The sequence below is a fragment of the Rana temporaria genome, chromosome 10 (genome assembly GCF_905171775.1).
Source record: "Rana temporaria chromosome 10, aRanTem1.1, whole genome shotgun sequence".
Classification (NCBI taxonomy): domain Eukaryota; kingdom Metazoa; phylum Chordata; class Amphibia; order Anura; family Ranidae; genus Rana; species Rana temporaria.
Window position 1 is genome coordinate 131,548,272 of NC_053498.1, and position 20,836 is coordinate 131,569,107.

The 20,836-nt window shown below is 45.3% G+C and overlaps 1 protein-coding gene across 1 annotated transcript in view; it reads right to left on the bottom strand.

Annotated features, from left to right (window-relative positions):
• Positions 1-283: 283 nt before the first annotated feature.
• The window catches only part of P3H1 (prolyl 3-hydroxylase 1), a 44,761-nt gene continuing 24,208 nt past the window's right edge, over positions 284-20,836 (bottom strand). Inside the window, exons 8-15 of the mRNA XM_040326284.1 lie at positions 20,338-20,468; positions 16,499-16,626; positions 13,650-13,745; positions 13,001-13,151; positions 8,341-8,458; positions 4,428-4,503; positions 2,222-2,362; positions 284-1,185 (exon numbers count right to left, since the gene is read on the bottom strand). Of these exons, the coding sequence (XP_040182218.1) occupies positions 949-1,185; positions 2,222-2,362; positions 4,428-4,503; positions 8,341-8,458; positions 13,001-13,151; positions 13,650-13,745; positions 16,499-16,626; positions 20,338-20,468 (1,078 nt within the window). The 3' untranslated portion in view covers positions 284-948. The remainder of the gene's footprint in view (positions 1,186-2,221; positions 2,363-4,427; positions 4,504-8,340; positions 8,459-13,000; positions 13,152-13,649; positions 13,746-16,498; positions 16,627-20,337; positions 20,469-20,836) is intronic.

The window sequence follows — 20,836 nt, forward strand, 5'->3', positions numbered from 1 at the left end:
GTAAGCGCCAGTAACCGCGTGCCATCCCACGGCTCTCCACTTCCCCCCAGGGAAAATCGATGGGTGAACGGCTCCCAATCATCCCCGCTGGCGGTGTTCTCCCCCTCTCTCCCAGGCAGGCAGTCCAACTCGCAAGCCCTCACTTTCCACTCGCAAAATGCGAGTGGAAAATTTGAGGGCTGTGATAAGAGCACAGCTGCCTGCATTGCCCATAGCAACCAATCAGCGTCTTCTTTTTCTTTGCTAACCTTTACCAGAATGTCAAACAAAATGAGCCCGATTGTTTGCTTTGGGTTTTTTTTTTTTTATAGTCCAATTGTATGCTGTATCAAATCCTCTTGGAAACAACAATTACATTTCATATACAGTCTTTTGTTCAGAAAATACTCTAAAGTCCCCTTTTCATATCAGTTTCCAAGTACAGACATGGCCGGAAATAATGGATTTTCTGACAACCACCAAAAATTGCACAAAAAGGAGTGCAATAATAAATAGCACCTGTGTTAACGGAAATTGAGCTTTACATCATTAAAGAAAGAAAAAAAAAAGAAAAAGGAGAGAAAAAAATAAAAAGAAGTACCGTATATAACATTTTTTTTTCTTTTTAAAGGGGGTAGAAAAACGTACGATAAAAAAAATCTTGTTGAGATCCTCCTCCGAAAAGAAGATTTTGGCTTCTGTTTTGCAGTCCACAGCAGAAAACCTCTTAAATAAACGTTGGGTAGGAGGCCGAGGTCTATGTCATGAGCACACTCTGGCAGACGGATCACGGAGGCTCACGAGTCAAACTGCCTTTAACAAAACATTTTCAAATACTTTAGGAAAAAAATAAAAAATGTATACTGTAATGGCAGCTTAGTTCCCTCAAGAAAATGATCTGTGGCAATGGATCCCTGATTCACAGATTCCATCCAGGCAACAGTCTGAAGGTCAATGTCTGGGTTACCGTTATAATTCCGTTTTTGTTGGCATGGACTCCAATGGTGGTCCCAGGACCCCTTCCTTGGAAGGGTCAGAGTCTGGAGCCGTCGGAGGCTCTGGTTGTTTCGCAGAGTCCACAGGGCCGTCAGCTGCACCTTCTGAAGGTATTCTTTCTGATGTTTTGGCAGATTCGTTGCTTAAAAATATATCCACGTCTTCTGTGTTAAAAAGCATCTTTATCAAATCATCCGCTTGGATCCTTTCCTAAAAAAAAAAAAAAGGTATTAAGAATTTTTTTTTTTAGCCAAAAGGCCTTAAAAGGGTTGTTAAGGTAATTCAATTTTTTTAACCACTTCCATACCGGGCCTATTCTGGCACTTCTCTCCTTCATGTAAAAATCTTAATTTTTTTTAATAGAAAATTACTCTGAACCCCCAAACATTATATGTATCTCTATCTATATCCACCTCTCTCTCTCTCTCATATTTATATATATCTCTCTCTCTCTCATATTTATATATCTCTCTCTCTCTCATATATATATATATATCTCTCTCTCTCTCACACCTCTCTCATATATATATATATATATATATATATATATATATATATATATATATCTCTCTCTGTGTATCTCTCTCTCTGTGTATCTCTCTCTCTGTGTATCTCTCTCTCTCTGTGTATATATATCTCTCTCTCTCTGTATATCTCTCTCTGTGTATCTCTCTCTCTCTCTCCCCCTCCCCTTTTTTTTCCCTTATCAAAAGTGTGTGTATATATATATATATATATATATATATATATATATATATATATATATTTTATATATAATATATATATGTGTATATATATATAGGCCTAAACTGATGAAGACTTTTTTTTTTTTAACAATTTTTCTTTAGGGTATTTATTATAGCAGAAAGTAATAGATTTTCGAAATTGTCGCTCTTTTTGCAGAGGTGATAAAATACCACCAAAAGAAAGCTCTATTTGGGGGGGGGGGGAGAGAGAGACATAAAATAGTTTGGGTACAACGTCGTACGACCACGCAATTGTCAGTTAAAGCAACGCAGTGCCGTATCACAAAAAAAGTCTGGTCATTAAGGGGGCAAATCCTTCCGGGGCTGAAGTGGTTAAAAGGGACTTACTGACCTTCTGGCAGATCAACAGGTCATTTCTGTGTACTTTGAATAAGGAGAGGTGTACATATAGGCATATTATTTTTTTCTCTTACCAGCACACGATTAATCAGCAGCATGCAGACCTGTTAAACTTCTATTTGTTACATGATGTCACTTACCCTTTCATTATGTCGGGGGTCCAGTGTAAACCACAATGCCACCGCACACCTCTGACCCTTAGTGACTGCTTTTACTCCATGGGGGTTCTCTGCTCCGGAGGAGAACCCCACCATTCGCCCACACTGTGGCCTGACCTCAGCCTAGAGATAAAGCAAAATTATATCAACAGATGTTTTTGACCATTCCATTAACTGGATGGTCCATCTAAAAACTGATATGAACCGAAAAATAATGTTTTTCACAAATTCTGTGCACATGTACACTTCTTTCGGACAGGATTTAGAGGCGGATCAGAGGAACAATGACTTTACTGATGCCTACGAAAAGCAACCAGAAGGTGGGATCGGAGGCAAGTACTTTTTACTCTTAATTCTTTGGGTGCTTTCAGCTTTTAAAGCAGAGATTGTGGTGGGGTACTCTCACTGCAAGGGTTAAAGTCTAAGCCCTAGTTCACACCAGTGCGACTTTAAAATTACGCTACTTCAGCGCCATTTCAAAGCCAGAGATCAGTGCGATTTGCACCTCTGCTTTTTTTGTAGCTTTCGACTTCATTTAACAGAAGTCTAAGCAAGCAGCAATGAAATCTCCAAAAAAGTAGCGCAGGAACCTTTTTTCCAAGTCGCTGTGACTTGAGTCGCAACAATATGAAGGGTTCCATTGCCGGTGTTCTATTGAATAGTCCCCCTCCCCCTGTCGAATAGTGCCCGTGTAGTGAAGAAAAAGTGCGCAGTGCAGAAGGGCACAACACCTTTTTTCCTGATCAGCTGGCGTGACGTCACCATAGCGCATGCGCACATCGTAGGAGGAATTTTTCGTCTGGAGACAGTATTTGATGGCCACAATTCAAAGCTATGCAAACGGCGGAAGGAAACCGTAGTTGTCAGATTGTGACTCGCTGTTGCGGCGCGGGTTTACAGCGTGCTCAAGATCCGGTTTTGTCTGTGTTGCAGGGCAGGTTTTGCCCGTGTCAAACGGCGAGTTGCAGCACAGACAAAACCCACCGCGCAACAGTGAGGCACAATCTGAGAAATGCGGTCTCCCTCCACTGTTTGCATAGCTTTCAATTCTGCCCGTCAAATGGTATTGCCCGTCGAAAAATGCCTCCTACGGTGTGCGCATGGTGACGTCACGCCAGCTGATCGGGAAATCAGCTGGAGTGCCCTTCCGTAGTGCACATGCATGGGCACTTTTTGACAGAGAGTACTATTCAATAGAACACCGGCAATGGAGTGCAACTTGTCATGAAATTTTGAACTGTAAAATTGCATCATAAAATCGCACCAGTGTGAACCAGGGCTAAGGGAAGAAGAGATTGCATTACTTTTTCTGGAAAGCGCACTTCTCTTTGCTCGAGGTTGTGGCGGCCTCTTGGTGTCATCACATAACGCAGGGCTATTATCTCTGCAGTGTACCAGCCCTTCCAGTCCTCATTTTGTATGGCCCAAAATCGCACTGTGCCCCAATGAAAGGTACATACACTTAGATTTTTTTTTTTGCATTGGAAATCGGATCGCATGGGTGTTCACACCCATGGGAACCGCTTTAGCCAATCGCACTGCTTTTCGGGAAAAGTTTTGGAGTGTTAACAGACACCCGCAGTGGTTCACATAAACTGAGTGCAATTGTGATGCGGTGCAGGAAACGCACAGGAATGACTGCGGATTCCGCACTGCATCAGTGTGAACCAGCACTTAAAGTGGTGTTCCGGCCCAAATAAAAATTAAAAGCCAACAGCTACACATACTGCAGCCGCTTGCTTTTAATAATAGGACACTTGCCTGTCCTGGTGTCCCTCGAAGTCGGCACCGCAGCGGATGTTTCCATCAGCCGTCGGGTGCTGCCGTCGCCATTGCGGGTAAGGCAACTCGGTAGTGTAGCCTTACGGCTTCACTCCGGGAACTCTACTGCGCATGTGCGAGGCTTGCTCCTCTCTCCTTTTGGCCCGGGGGAGCCCCACGGTGACGCCACGGGTCGCGGCCCAAACTCCCGGAAGCGGGAAAGGATACCGGTCAAAGACAGGTATCCTGTCCCCCCTGAAAGGTGCCAATTGTGGCACCGGAGGAGGGAAGTTCCACTTTAGAGTGGAACTCCGCTTTAATCTGCATATTTGTTCCTTGATTAGTTACAAAAAGTAATAAAGCCTTCAGGAAATAAGCAAAGTAAAAGAAAAATAACAGAAAACTAAAAACAACGAGCCATACTTACTGTGACTGTTTTGGCATCCAGCTCTGTGAAGTAGAAGTTTCCTCCCTCAAAGTCTCCATTTAAATACAAAATGGCACTAAAAAGAGACATCAAACATTAGGGAGTGTGCAAAACAAGAGTACATTTCAGTCTGCAAAACCACATACTGTATGATGCAATTTGCAAATACCAAATGACACCTTCTTGCCATAAGCAGAAAACACGGCTTCCGGGCTTTGTGACCTCTAACCTAGGCAAAGGTCACATGGTCTCCAGCAGTATACAACAGAGGGTTTCACATCATTAGAGACTTCAAAAAGTTTATGGCTTTCATTAGCAAGACGTGGAGTGAGATAAGATGAGCAACATGACAAAAGCAAGAAAATATGTATAAATTATATATTGGTGGTGCACCGAAATGGAAATTCTGGATGCACTTGGCTGAAAACAGAAGCGGAAACATTTATTAAAAAAAAAAAAAAAAATACAATCTTGTCCCAGACATCCTTGGGCAGCTCTTTGGCCATGGTGGAGAGATTGAAAATCTGATTGTTTCTGTGGACAGGTGTCTTTTAGAGAGGTAACAAGCTGAGATTAGGAGCACTCCTAATCTCAGATCATTACCTGTATAGAAGACACCTAGGAGCCAGAAAGCTTGCCCATTGATAAGGGATCAAATACTTATTTCACTCATTAAAATGCAAATCAATTTATAACTTTTTTGAAATGCGTTTTTCTCAGTGGCGGTGCATCCATAAAGGGCGCAGGAGCGCCGGCCCCTCTCCTGGCACCGCTCTATCACCATAGATTCATGCATTGCATGAATCTGTCTATGGTTGCTGCCGACACCCCCTAATCGGGTGTCCAGACCCTTTTCGGGCATCGAGCACCTGAATTACAGCGGAAGGGGGGGGGGTGGTTTGGAAGCACAGGATTACAGCCATAAACTCCAATAGGCACCCAAAAATGCACCCGCTTCCCACTCGGCTGTATGTTAGCAAAGCAGAGGAATTTGCTTTGCCAACATTGAACCGCCTCTCAGCCAATCAGGTGCACCGGGTCTGTATTACCAGTCACCCGATAGGCTTCCAATCACAGCGCCTGTCGTTTCAGCCAATCAGGCGTCCAATCATAGAGGAGGAGGGACATACATTGGTCCCAATGAGATTGCGGGTGTCAGCCGATAAACATCCGCTGACACCCGTAATCACCCGCCTCCGCAAAGATCCGATTTTGCAGATGGAAGAATGTCCAATTTTCTCTTCCGTTCATAGACGGACACAGCCTTTATTGACCTTAGGGTTATGCTTCTTCCTACCAGGAGATTAAATCTCCTGGTAGGAAGAAGCATAACCCTAAGGTCAATGAAGGCTGTGTCCATCTATGAACTCAGAGAAATGGATTTTACGGTGAGTACAAAAATCCTTTTTTCTCTTTCGTTCATAGAGGGACACAGCCTTCATTGACCTTAGGGTTATGCTTCTTCCTACCAGGAGATTTAATCTCCTGGTAGGAAGAAGCATAACACTAAGGTCAATGAAGGCTGTGTCCGTCTTTGAACTCAGAGAAATGGATTTTACGGTGAGTACAAAAATCTTTTTTTCTTCCGTCTGCGGATCGAATGAACACGGACACACGGTCCGTGTTCATTCGATCCCCCCATAGGGGAGAGCGGAGAAAAGACAGGGCGGTCCCTGCACAGTGTGCGGAGACCGCCCTGTCATCTGACGGCTCAGCGGGGATCAACGGAGCGATCCACGTTGAGTTTACGGACACACGGAGACGGATCATTACTGATCCGCCCCGTAGTGTTAAAATAAACCTACCATCAAAATTATAAACTGACCATTTCTTTGTCAGTGGGCAAACGTACAAAATTAGAAGGGGATCAAATACTTCTCCCCCCCCTCACTGTATGTAAGGATTTACAGCCACTTTTAGTTAAACCCCAACCAAAACATTAGTTTCAGGTAGAATTGGATAGGCGTTAGATTTATTTTTTTGCATTCAGGGTTTCCAGATAAAATTTTAAAAAAATACTAATAACAGGGCTTACTTATCCCATTCCACCCAACAATGTAAAGTTTGGAGATTGGTGCAACAGAGAATATTTCCTGTGCAGATCGCAGGTCTCATCAGGTTGCCTTTGGCCTAGGGGCAGAACATTGGCCTGAATTTTCCTGTCTATGCATTGCACAGAGATTCCAATGTACTCATTTCATGACCGTTATGAACAGAACAACCTGAATCTCAGACAAGTCGCAGCTTGACTAAGATAAAGAGGAAAAGCGGTCTGCGCTCATACAAATATGTTTAACCACTTCAATACCGGGCACCTTCACCCCCTTCCTGCCTAGGCCAATTTTCAGTGCTGTTGCACTTTTGCGCGGTCATGCAACGCTGTACACAAATGAAATATTTTTTTTGAGACAAAGCTTTAAGAAAGAAAGAAACTATTTTTGTTTTCAATATTTCAGTCGGACCGTTTTCAACGTACATGCCTGCCAGAGGGCTTCTGTACGATGGTTGTACTAACCATCGTACAAAAGTCCGCGCGTAAACACTACGCGGGGCGTGTCTGCATCGTCGCCGCGGCGACGTGGGCGGGCCTGCCATTAAAAGGCTTCCACGGCTGCGTCGAAGTCATTCGACGCATGCGAGGGACGGCGGGCGCTCGGACATGTACGGTAGGTCTGTACTGACGACCGTACATGTCCGAGCGGGCAGGATTCCAGCGGACGGTTTTAAAACACGTCCAGGAATATTTGTCTGCTGGGAAAAGGCCCGGCGAGCAAATGTTTGCTGGAATTCGGCCCGCTCGCGCCTACACACGACCAAACATGTATGCTGAAACTGGCCCGCGGACCAGTTTCAGCATACATGTTTGGTCGTGTGTACGGGGCCTTAGTGTCACTAGGCCATGTTTTGCGATACAGCACTGCGTTGCTTAAACTGACAATTGTGCGGTCATGCGACACTGTACCCAAACATAACATTTATGTCCTTTCCCCCCTTTTTTTTTTTTTTTTTTAAAAACTTTGGAAAAACGTTTTATTAGCGGGACTGCGACATTGCGGCAGAGACGTGCTGGATATAAATTTTTACACACGCCACCCTCGTGTCCCATTGCGGCGGACAGATCGGACACTTTACACATTTTTGGGACCATGGACATTTATACAGCGATTAGTGCTATAAAAATGCACGGATTACTGTGTAAATATCACTGGCAGGGAAGGGGTTAACACTAGGGGGCAATAAAAAAAAGGGGTTAAATGTGTTCCCTGGGAGGGGTTTCTAACTATGTGGGAAGGGGACTGATTGAAGGAGGAGAGAGAACGCTGTTGCTAATCACTAGGAGCAGCAGATCTCTCCCTCTCCTCCCCTGACAAAGGGCGCCCATCTCGAGCCAGCATTTGTCGCACTGGCTCGTTCCTGTGGGGGGGGTTTCGCTTGTCGATGGCTGACCCGAACGTGGCTCATCCTCAGTAGTTTCCTTCACGTCCCAAAAGTGTTTCCACCAGTCGGAAAAACATTTTCTGCTCGCAGCTTCCAACCCGTACACTTGCACCAACATTTTCATGGGTCTCCATCGCCCATTTCCCCAATTTACAGCAGAACTTGATATTCACTCGTACCATTGCACTGTGACCCTACCTCTCACACCGGCCCTGTTTGACTGCCCGCAGCGGGTTTACTCTGATGATCACGTGTACTCCGCGTTAGGTGCCACTTCTCGACGCGACTCTAGATAGCCATGAGCATGCGCACACACTTGGCCCATGTTGCCGTCGAGATATCAGACCATTGACAAGCTTTTTAGACACCCCTTGTACAATCAATATGGGACAGCAGTGCACTAAATGGCAAACTCCATATATCGGCTGTGGGTACCAACAAAACGCATATGGAAGAGGGGAATGATAAAACCTACCTGTAATCTCGGAAAGTATATGCTGGGTGCTCCTTTACACACATCAGAGCTTCGGCATTTAAAATGCAGTTATCAACATGGACAGGATGGCTGAGGTCATGTCTGTCCCCTTGTTTCTCTGCAAAATAAGAAATCCAACTGTTTAAATCCAAGAGAATAACCTACAGTTGCTTGATGAATGCATTTTTTTTTTTTGAGAAGGATAACCCACCACATATTGTTATTGAGCAAAAACTTGAACACACACAGCTTTGTAGTCATTAAAAGCGGTATTAAACCCAAAAGCAAAAACGTTTAATGATGCAGCTCTAGTAAGCTGTAATATAATATAATATAATTTCCGTATTTAACGGCGTATACCGCGCACTTTTTTCCCCTTAAAATCAGGGGGAAATCGTGGGTGCGCGATATACGCAGATCCCCGCTGTCTGAGCCTAGAGCTGAGTGTACTGCGCACTCGGCCACGCCCCCAGCCACGCGAGAGGAGCCGAACACACAGGAAATCCAGCTCCTCTCGGCTCGCGCCAAATCCAAAAACAAACACTGGACACGCTGGACGGAGAAGGACACCTGGATGGAGGCCGCAGACTGACACCTCCAAAGCCGCAGACGGACACGCTGGACGGAGACGGACACCTGGATGGAGGCTGTAGACGGACACCGCCAAAGCCGCAGACAGACACGTTGGACGGAGACGGACACCTGGATGGAGGCCGCAGACGGACACCTCCAAAGCCGCAGACGGACGACGCGCAAGGAAGCCGCAGACGGACACCCACAAGGCTGGACGGACCCCGCGCAAGGCCGCAGACGGACGCAGGGCAAAAAATGTACGCTTTATTTTTTTTTCCCTTTCTAAGCTTGGGGTGCGCGTTATACCCCGATAAATACAGTAGTTAAAGAAATTGGGATCTCGATTCAACCCCCACTCGCGATCTTAATACAGCATTTCCTCGATTTAGTGCAGAGAGTTCTCAGCTCACAAAAACAAAAAAACACAACAGGCAGCCTGCTAAGTTTATAACAAGTTGAGAGATTTGAATCTGATCGATTGCTTCTGTCGACAGGTGTTTTTTTTATACAAGCTGAGATTAGGAGCACTCCCTTTAACCACTTAAAACCCGGACCATTATGCAGATAAAGGACCTGGCCAGTTTTTGCGATTCGGCACTGCGTCGCTTTAACAGACAATTGCGCGGTCGTGCGATGTGGCTCCCAAAAAAAATTGGCGTCCTTTTTTCCCCACAAATAGAGCTTTCTTTTGGTGGTATTTGATCACCTCTGCGGTTTTTATTTTTTGCGCTATAAAGAAAAATAGAGCGACAATTTTGAAAAAAAATGCAATATTTTTTACTTGTTGCTGTAATAAAAATCCCCCAAAAAGATATAAAAAAACCTTTTTTTCCCCCCTCAGTTTAGGCCGATACGTATTATTCTACCTATTTTTGGGGAAAAAAAAATAATAATAAAAAATATCGCAATAAGCGTTTATCGATTGGTTTGCGCAAAATGTATAGCGTTTACAAAATAGGAGATAGTTTTATTGCATTTTTATAATTTTTTTACTACTAATCAGCGATTTTTTTCATGACTGCGACATTATGGCGGACACATCGGACAATTTTGACACATTTTGGGGACCATTGTCATTTTCACAGCAAAAAGTGCTATAAAAATGCATTGTTTATTGTGAAAATGACAATTGCAATTTGGGAGTTAACCACAGGGGGCGCTGTAGGGGTTATGTGTGACCTCATATGTGTTTCTAACTGTAGGGGGGCGGGGCTGGACGTGTGACATCATTGATCGCGTTTCCCTATATCAGGGAACACACGATCAATGAAGCTGCCACTTTGAAGAACATGGAAGCTGTGTTTACACACAGCTCTCCCCGTTCTTCAGCTCCGGGGACCGATTGCGGGACTCCGGCGGCGATCGGGTCCGCGGCGCTTCGGACTGGGTCGCGGGCGCGCGACCGGGCACTAAAAGAGGACGTACAGGTACGTGCTTGTGCCCAGCCGTGCCATTCTGCCGACGTATATCTGCAGGAGGCGGTCCTTAAGTGGATAAGAGTGCTCCTAGTCTTGGCTTGTTACCTGTATAGAAGACGCCTGGAAGCCAGAAATCTTGCCGATTGACAAGGGATCAAATACTTATTTCACTCATTAAAAATGTAAATACATGTAGAACTTTTTAAATGCGTTTTTCTGGATATATTTTGTTCTGTCTCTTGCTGTTAAAATAAACCTACCATTAAAATGATAGACTGATCATTTCTTTGTCAGTGGGCAAACATGCAAAATCAGCAGGGGATCAAATACTTTTTCCTCGCTGTAACTTTTGAATGAAGATACCATATATACTCGAATATAAGCCGATAAGAACAAAAGATGATCAGGACAGCCGCACTCCAATCTAACGTAACTTTAATGTAAAAAAACTGGAAACAGGCACTACAAGTCACAGCAACGGAACCTAGGACAGCTGACGCGTTTTACACTAACTTCAGTGGTGTAGATTCAGTAAAGAATTACGCCGGCGTATCCATAGATACGCTGCGTAATTTCAAAGCTGCGCTGGCGTATCTACTTTCTGTATTCAGAAAGCTAGATACGCCGACATTAGCCTAAGATACAACTGGCATAAGTCTCTTACACCGTCGTATCTTAGGGTGCATTCTGACGCTGGCCGCTAGGGGCGCTACCGTTGTTGTCGTCGTAGAGTATGCAAATTACCTAGATACGCCGATTCACAAACGTACGTACGCCCGGCGCAATTTATTTACGTTGTTTACGTTAGGCTTTTTCGGCGTAAGGTTGTTCCTGCTATTAGGAGGCGCAGCCAATGTTAAGTATGGACGTTGTTCACGCTTCGAAATTTGAATTTTTTACGTTGTTTGCGTAAGTCGTTCGCGAATAGGGCTGGATGTAATTTACGTTCACTTCTAAACCAATACGTCGTTGCGGCGTACTCGGGAGCAATGCACACTGGGATATGTACACGGACGGCGCATGCCGTCGGGTCATCATGGTCAGGTCATCATATATTTACATAAAACACGCCCCCCTTCCACATTTGAATTCCGCGCGCTTACGCCGGCCCCATTTACGCTACGCCGCCGCAACTTACAGAGCAAGTGCTTTGTGAATACTGCACTTGCTCCTGTAAGTTGCGCCGGCGTAGCGTAAATACAATACGCTGCGCCGCCGTAACTATGGGCGCCCCTACCTGAATCTAGCCCATTGTTTACTCAAGCTGTGAGTAAACACTGAAGTTAGTGTGAAACGCGTCAGCTGTCCTAGGTTCCGTTGCTGTGACTTGTAGTGCCCGTTTCCAGTTTTTTACATTAAAGTTACGTTGGATTGGAGTGCGGCTGTCCTGATCATCTTTTGTTCTTATTTGCCATGTGCATTGCGATCACCCTCAGTCACTGAGAAGAAGATTGCACCCAACAAGACCTGCCTGGAGCGGCAATCTCTGTCTCTCTAGTATAAGCCGACCCGAATATAAGCCGAGGCACCCAATTTTACCACAAAAAAAATGGGAAAACGTATTGACTCGAGTATAAGCTTAGGGTGCCCATCTGCATGCCTCGCTGTGTCCATGCCTCACGGTGCCCATGACTAGACTAACGTTTAACATTGGAGTCTATGGAAGACTCCAATGTTTTGTTTTTTGTTTTTTCTAAAAAATCGGTGCTCCCCGGCCGTAGGTTCCCCAGACAACAAACTTTGCACACTTGTTGCGAAAAAATTTGGCTAAATGTGTGCCAAGTTCCGGGTCTTCATTCAAAAGTTACGCCGGAGAAATGGCCATTTAACATGGGAGTCTATGGAAGGGGTGCCCGGGTTTGAAAAAAAAAAACAAACGGTGCTCCCGGCCGTAGGTACCCCGGGCAACAAACTTTGCACACGTGAAGAAGAGTGGGGCTACATGTGTGCCAAGTTCCGGGTCCAGAAGACCTACGACTGGGCGGTACCGGGTCCCCAAAGTCACTGGAGATCAGGCGCAAAAAAGGTGACTCGAGTAAGCCGAGGGGGGCATTTTCAGCACAAAATAAAATAAAAAAATGTGCTGAAAAACCCGGCTTATATTGGAGTATATACGGTAAATATTGCACCGAAGAGAGTCCTTTTTATTATTTTTGTATGTTTTTTTTTTAAAGCGATTATGCAAAAACAAACAATCTGTATATAAAGGCGGTGAGACAACATTTGCTACTTATGACCTAAATCAGGGGTCTCCAAACTGTGGCCCGAGGGCCAGATGTGGCCCTTTGCTAGCCTTTATCCGGCCCTTGGGGCACTATTTCTCCCACTGACACCAACAATAGGGCACTATTTCTTCCACCGATACCAATATTTGGAAACAATGTCTCCTACCAATAAGGACATTACTCCTCCTCCTCCTATTGACCACCAACCCTGAGGCCATATTTATTCTTACTGATGCTGGGCCCATGACATTTTCTGCCCACGCTGGCCACAATTCGGCCCTCCTAAAGTCTGAAGAACAATAAAACTGGCCCTTTTTGAAAAGTATGGAGACCCCCGAGCTAAATGAAGCACAATCCCTGTACAGCAGAACTTAGAGAAGCTCAGCGTGTACATGCAATAGGTCATAGGTGATGAGATGTATTGCTCCTCAATAATGACTGTACCTTCAATTGCTGACCGGCACACCAGATGAGAATAGGAGAAGTACAGAGGGTTTTCCAGGCGGAAGTAAGACTCCACCAATCGTCGCACTTTGTCGGTGACGTTATAGTAAAGGTGCGCACTTTTCAATGGCACTTTCCCTTCTTGGCCCATCTGAAAACAAGGGGACAGAGTTACTACATCTTGTTAATTAAGTCTTTATGTAAACCTAAGGCAAGAGTTACATCCCAATATTTAGACTAGAGTAATAAAAGGTTTAATCACTTGACCTCCAAAAGATTTAGCCCCCCCCCCCCCCTTCATGACCAGGCCATTTTTTGCGATACGGCACTGCATCACTTTAAAAACTGACAATTGTGCAGTCATGCAAAAAATAAAAACCGCAGAGGTGATCAAATACCACCAAAATAAAGCTCTATTTGTGGGGTACAGCGTCGCACGACTGCACAATTGTCAGTTAAAGTAACGCAGGGCCTGTCATGAAGGGGTAAAACCTTCCGGAACTGAAGTGGTTAAACCTTGCTGCAGCAATTCTAAGCAACCCCCCCCCTCTCTCCTTTCCTTGCAGCGCTTCCTATAAAAGGCACAATACGAAAGTTGTGGATTGCATTTATGAAATGGAAGCGCTTCTAGATTAACTCACTGACTTACCTTTAGAGCTTTATAGACGGTTACCCCATAGAACTTCTCATTAGGAGTGTGGGGGGAGGTTGTACCTCGATAGCCATCACCAGCGGAGGCTGCGGCCTAGGAAACAGAAAATAAATTTGAATTTTTTTTTTAATCAAAATTATTATTAAAAAAAAATATATATATATATATAAATAAATAAATAAAATATATATATAAATATTTGAATTTAGTTTAGAACTGGAGCATATTACACGGATGATGAATAGAAATCATCTGTATTTTTAGCGCTTAGCTGGAGTTTTATTTTTTTTACCTGAAAAAGATTTTTCAACGCTCACGTGCTTACTTTAGTGATATTTCATACAAACAATTCTGGATTTTCCCCGTTTAGAGTCGCTTCACACCAAAACGCACAGCCCTTGTGAAGAGCAGATCGCAAGCGCATTACTTTTGCAGGCACCAAATCGCATTGGTAGCACTGTACCATGCGATTTAGTGCAGAACGTTTTTTTTAAAGTAGTGCAAGCACTACTTTTTGCGCAGTTCGGTACGTTTTGCAGCCCATTCAAATGAATAGGCTGACCAAACGCAGTGTGTGGGAATCGCATTCGAATGAGTGCATTTGTCTTCAGAGATGACTCCATCAGTCACCACCAAAGAAGTTGAGTGTCACGTGCTCAGCATCATATCCAGAGGTTGTCTTTGGGAAATGGACACATGAGTGCTGCCAGCATTGCTGCAGAGGTTGAAGGGGTGGGGGGTCAGCCTGTCAGTGCTCCGACCATACGTCGCACACTGCATCAAATTGGTCTGCATGGCTGTCATCCCAGAAGGAAGCCTCTTCTTCTAAAGATGATGCACAAAAAAGCCCACAAGCAGTTTGCTGAAGACAAGCAGACTAAGAACATGGATTACTGGAACAGTGTCCTGTGGTCTGATGAGACCAAGACAAACTTATTTGGTGTCAGATGGTGTGAAGCGTGTGTGGCGGCAACCAGGTGAGGAGAACAAAGACAAGCGTGTCTTGCCTACAGTCAAGCATGGTGGTGGGAGTGTCATGTCTGGGGCTGCATAAGAGCTGACGGTGATCTGCCAATATGGTTCCGGCTATCAGGATGGTTCCTGTAAGGACTGCGCAGGCGCAATCCTTGCCGACAGAAATCTCCGAACCTCGGCCGGCATCCAGGGCGACATGGAATTCGAGAAAAGTGGCCAGTCGGCCCACGTCCTCGCTCGGACAGCCTCCTGGCTCTTTTTTTTTTTTAACAACCTCCAATCCACGGGGATGTTAAGGAATGAGCCTGGATGCCGGCCGAGGTTCGGAGATTTCCGTCGGCAAGGATTGCGCCTGCGCAGTCCTTACAGGAACCATATGGATAGGGGAAAAATACCGACAAGTCACCGGCACTGAGGAGCTACAGATCATTGAGGGAACCATGAATGCCAACATGTGCAGTGACATAATGAGCAGAGCATGATCCCCTCCCTTCGGAGACTGGGCCTCAGGGCAGTATTCCAACATGATAATGACCCCAAACACACCTCCAAGACAACTACTGCCTTGCTAAAGAAGCTGAAGGTAAAAGTGATGGACTGGACAAGCATGTCTCCAGACCTAAACCCTATTGAGTATCTGTGGGACATCCTCAAATGGAAGGTGGAGGAGCGCAAGGTCTCTAACATCCACCAGCTCTGTGATGTCGTCATGGAGGAGTGGAAGAGGACTACTGTGGCAACCTGTGACGCTCTGGTGACCTCGATGCCCTAGGCAGTGGTGGAAAATAATGGTGGCCACACAAAATATTGACACTTTGGGCCCAATTTGGACATTTTCACTTAGGGGTGTACTCACTTTTGTTGCCAGCGGTTTAGACATTAATGGCGGCGTTTTGAGGGGACAGCAAATGTAGGGCTCTTTCACGCAGTCCGGGCTCTGCTCAGCGGGGATCACGCCGCCGATCTCCGCTGAGCAGGCAAATGACAGGTCCGTCTCCGCACACTGTGCAGGGACCGACCTGTCAGAGCGCCACTCTCCCCTATGGGGGAATCAGATGACGGCGGTCCGTAGAGTCCGTTGTCATCGGATGACGGATGGAAAAAAAAAAATAGGGTTTTCCTCCGTCACACTTTGGCGGGTCGGATGTCAGCGGGCAAGTCACCGCTGACATCCGTGGCTCCATAGAGGTGTACGGAGCGCCCGTTCAGGTCTGCCTAAAAAAGTAACTGTTATACAAGCTGTACACTCACTACACAACATTGTAGCAAAGTGTCATTTCTTCAGTGTTGTCACATGAAAAGATAGAAGAAAATATTTACAAAAATGTGAGGGGGGTACACACTTTTGTGAGATAATGTATATAGCACTGTATATAGCACCAACAGTTTGCTGAGCATTTTACAACACGAGGGCAGACAGTACAGTAACGATACAAATCCAATACAGGAGAAATCAGAGGGCCCTGCTGGTTAGAGCTTACACTCTAAAACGGGAGGGTCAAATTATACAAAAAGTGGAGAATGACCTGATGGAGAAAATAAAAGTACAGTTGACAGGTGAAAGTAAAACAGTCTTCTCGGATGCGAAGGGTTAAGGATCGCCTAAAAGTAGACAGAGTAGGAGATTCATGCAGATTGGGGTAGGGAGTTGCAGAGGATGGGAGAGGCTCAGGAGAAGTCCTGCAAGAAAGCATGGGAGGAGCAGGAAGGGCGTCAGAGAGCAGGAGGTCTTGGGAGGAACATAGAATGAGTAGGTTGGCATTTTGGGACTAGGATAGTGATGTAGCTGGGGATAGAGATGTAGATGGCTTTGTAAGTAGTTAGTATTTTGAATTTAACATCAACATCACCCTGCAGAGAGCTGTGCTTACATTGGTGAGCCGTAAGAGTTCCCGGCATTCGTCTTCAGAGATGACCCCATCAGTCACCACCCTCTGAGATCCGTTCAGGGTATTTGAATTCATCACAACGCTGACATCATCAAACAGAACTGGACCGCCTGTGGAAGGAGCCCTGGGGTTACACATTCTTCAAACAAACAGAAGTTCAGTAAAACAAATAAAAGCAGTATCAAACCACACACAAAAACAAAAAAGTCATAATGTGCTAGTATGCATTGCATACTAGCACATTATGACAGGTTTGTCGGAATCAAAGCCCTCCAGCGGCATGCTGTCATCGTTGGAGGCACTTCCATCTTCATCTCGTCTTCCTTCCGGGTCAACGGGCTTCAGCGATATGAATGGCTGACCTGCCGATGATGTCACGCACGCGAGAGTGACCGTTTACGGCGCAGCTCTGAAGGAATGGCACGGGTGGCCGCTCCTTTAGAGCGCATGCGCCAGTGATGTCACCCGCTGCATCCAAGGTAAGGATCTCCTAAACGGCGCACGTTTAGGAGATATTTACAGTACCTATAGGTAAGCCTCATTATAGGCTTACTAATTATAGGAAAACAATTATACAAGGAAGCTTACTCCCACTTTAAAGGATGCCCATAAATGGCTGATCTTTAACCACTTAACCTTTAGGCAGCTAAATGCCCAGGCCAGGTTTTGCGATTCGGCACTGCGTCGCTTTAACAGACAATTGCGCGGTCGTGCGATGTGGCTCCCAAACAAAATTGACGTCCTTTTTTCCCACAATTAGAGCTTTCTTTTGGTGGTATTTGATCACCTCTGTGATTTTTTTTTGTGCGCTATAAACAAAAATAGAGCGACAATTTTGAAAAAAAATTCAATATTTTTTACTTTTTGCTATAATAAATATCCCCCAAAAATATATAATTTTTTTTTTCCCCTCAGTTTAGGCCGATACGTATTCTACCTATTTTTGGTAAAAAAAAAAAAAAAAAATCGCAATAAGCGTTTATCGGTTGGTTTGCGCAAAATTTATAGCGTTTACAAAATAGGGGATAGTTTTATTGCATTTTTATCATTTTTTTTTCTACTACCAATGGCGGCGATCAGTGATTTTTTTCGTGACTGCGACATTATGGCGGACACTTCGGACAATTTTGACACATTTTTGGGACCATTGTCATTTTCACAGCAAGAAATGCATTTAAATTGCATTGTTTATTGTGGAAATGACAGTTGCAGTTTGGGAGTTAACCACAGGGGGCGCTGAAGGAGTTAGGGTTCACCTACCGTGTTTCCCCGAAAATAAGCCCGGGTCTTATAATTATTTTGGCAACCAAAGACACAGTAGGGCTTATTTTCAGGGTAGGTATTACCATGTAATGTGATGTCTTCTCTCCCCCTCTCCCTGCCTGTCAGGAATCCCCAGTGCGAGTTAAAATGCTTGTAAAATCCTATAATCCACTCTATTACAGTAAAATATAATGTACAATGTGTGTTTCTGTAATATAATTGTGCCGAATAGCTTCGTTATAGCGCCGCTCTGCGCTTCTGTGACCCGCTGGAGCTCTCTTCCCCGCATTTATATTACAGAAGCACACACATTGTACATTATATACTACTGTAATAGAGTGAATTATAGGATTTTACAAGCATTTTAAACTAGGGCTTATTTTCGGGGTAGGGCTTATATTGCAGCCCTCCTGGAAAATGACGCTAGGGCTTATTTTCGGGGTAGGTCTTATTTTCGGGGAAACACGGTAGTGTGTGTTTACAACTGTAGGGGGGTGTGGCTGTAGGTCTGACGTCATCGATCGTGTCTCCCTATAAAAGGGATCACTCGATCGATGCAGCCGCCACAGTGAAGCACGGGGAAGCCGTGTTTACATACGGCTCTCCCCGTTCTTCAGCTCCGGGGAGCGATCGCGATGGGGCGGCTAGAAACGAATAGCCGCGCCCTCGTCCCGGATTGCTCAATGAGGCTTAGCGACCGCCGCATGTACCGGGGGGTCCCGACCCGCGGAAAGGCAGCGACGTGCGGGCACGTTGTTCTGCCTGCCCGTGCCATTTTGCCGACGTATATGTACATGCGGCGGTCGTTAAGCGGTTAATGCACTGTGGGGGGGTCTCTCAGATTATTTCTCTTTTTTTTTTTTAAGAGGTACCACATCATACCTCTTGTTTTGCTGTACTCCTTTGTATCAAAAGGAGTGCAGTTCTTTCTGCACTCCTGTAACCTGTTTTCAGCAGACAGCGGGTTGAAGTCTGCTGTCTGGTAACATTACAGAGCCGGTCCAGGCTCGGGAAAAATCGCGACAATGGAGTTGGGAATCGGCCCAAATGCCTGGATCGGCAAGCCTGCTCAGCGAGCAGCTGAGAGTTCCGAGCCGGCCTTTCCCGCCCCATCCACAGCTCAGCGCTCCAGTGAGTGAGGAGGTGCAGGGAACACTGACTAACACTCACCAGCTCTCTGCTCACGGAGCCCTGAGAACCAAGAGATCCGCAGTGTTTGATCGCTCGGTTCTTAGGGTTAGAGCAGACAGGGGACAGATGCTGCATCCACCTAGGTAAGTATGATTTAAAAAAAAAAAAAAAATCCCATACATACATATCTTTTAAAGTGCATGGTCATCTGGGCAAAAAAAAAAAAAAAAAGCAGTGCAGCTATAATGCAAAAATCTAGATCAACACCTGTGGCGGCCCGTCCATAAAAGGCTCAGGGGCAATGCGCCCCATCCCCCCCTATCCATGAACCCAGCCCCTAATTTACATTAAAGCGGGGGTTCACCCTAAAAAAAATTCTAACATTACAATGAGCCGACGTGTGACACGGACATTATGCTGGTCTTTTTTTTTTTTTTTTTTCGTACATACCTTTTTATCTGTATTTTCTCCCCGGATTTCCCGTGGGAGTGGGCGTTCCTATTCACAGGGTAAGTGATTGACGTTCTTCCGACCGGCGCATACAGCGCATCACGAGTTGCCGAAAGAAACCGAACGTTGGGTCGGCTCTATACGGCGCCTGCGCACCGATGTTCGGCTTCTTTCGGCAACTCGTGACGCGCTGTATGCGCCGGTCGGAAGAACGTCAATCACTTACCCTGTGAATAGGAACGCCCACTCCCGCGGGGAATCCGGGGAGAAAATACAGATAAAACGGTATGTACGAAAAAAAAAAAAAAAAAAAAAGACCAGCATAATGTCAGTGTCACAGGTCAGCTCATTGTAATGTTAGAATTTTTTCTTTAGGGTGAACCCCCGCTTTAAATTGAAAAACATGCAGGGCGCAAGATGCATGATTTCAATGGAGGGGAGGGGGGTTTGTGGTACATGATTAGAGCCGGAGGCTCCAATTGGATTAACAAAAAGGGGTGGGCTTGGGGCACAGAGCCCACTCAGTTGTGTGACAATAGCGGAAAAAATATTTACTATGGTTTTCCCGATACTCCTCCTGGCGAATCAGGAAGCGGGCCCCGAGACCCGATTGTCCTAAGGCTCCCTGGCCAATCTGGTGTCAGGGCCCGCTTCCTGATTTGCCAGGAGGAGAAACGACGGCTCTTCCCTCGGCTGGAGCGAGAAACAGCAGCCCTACCCTTTGTCCTCTAAAATAAGGCCACATTCCCATCCATCTCCTGTGGGGGAGAGGGGGGTGGCGACGGTGCAAGTGGGGGGTGACGTGCGCTCCCCTCAAAATATTGAGCACCAGCCGCCATTGATCAACACAGAGAACTATAAAATATACTTATATTGGTTAGTTGCTTTGTACATTGCAGCTCGCCTTACTGAATTGAAAAAGCGTGTATAAAATACTAGTGAGGTTAGGGGGGAGAAAAAAAAAAAAAAAATCGCACCTTCTCTGACACCGCTTCTGACACCGTTCATATCCATGGCCTCCTTGGTTTTTTCATCCACCAGATTTTCAATCTCTTTCATCAGATTTCCAATTTCCTCAGATATTCTTGCCGCTGTCTCACGCTCCATCCTGAAAAAAAAATAAAAAAGACAAATCATACAGGCTCGGTTCTTCTAAGCAATGTGGAATTATGGGAAAGTTATATCTTCATACTTCGGGATCAGTGTATAAAGCTGTAAAATGGAAACACATTAACGCCATACTATAAAACAAAAAATGCAGGCCATTTTATATAAAATGTAACTGTGCATCCAATGTAGTCCCAAAAGCAATATTACAATACTAAAGCAATCCTCCAGTGTTACCACTATACCTGCACTTTTTTTTAATCCATGTATACCTTTTGTCGGGCTCTTCTGGATGGTCCAGTGCCACCACCAGATGAGAGGCACTCTTATCTTACTTTGTGCCAGAGTAAGGACCACCAACTGCCGTCA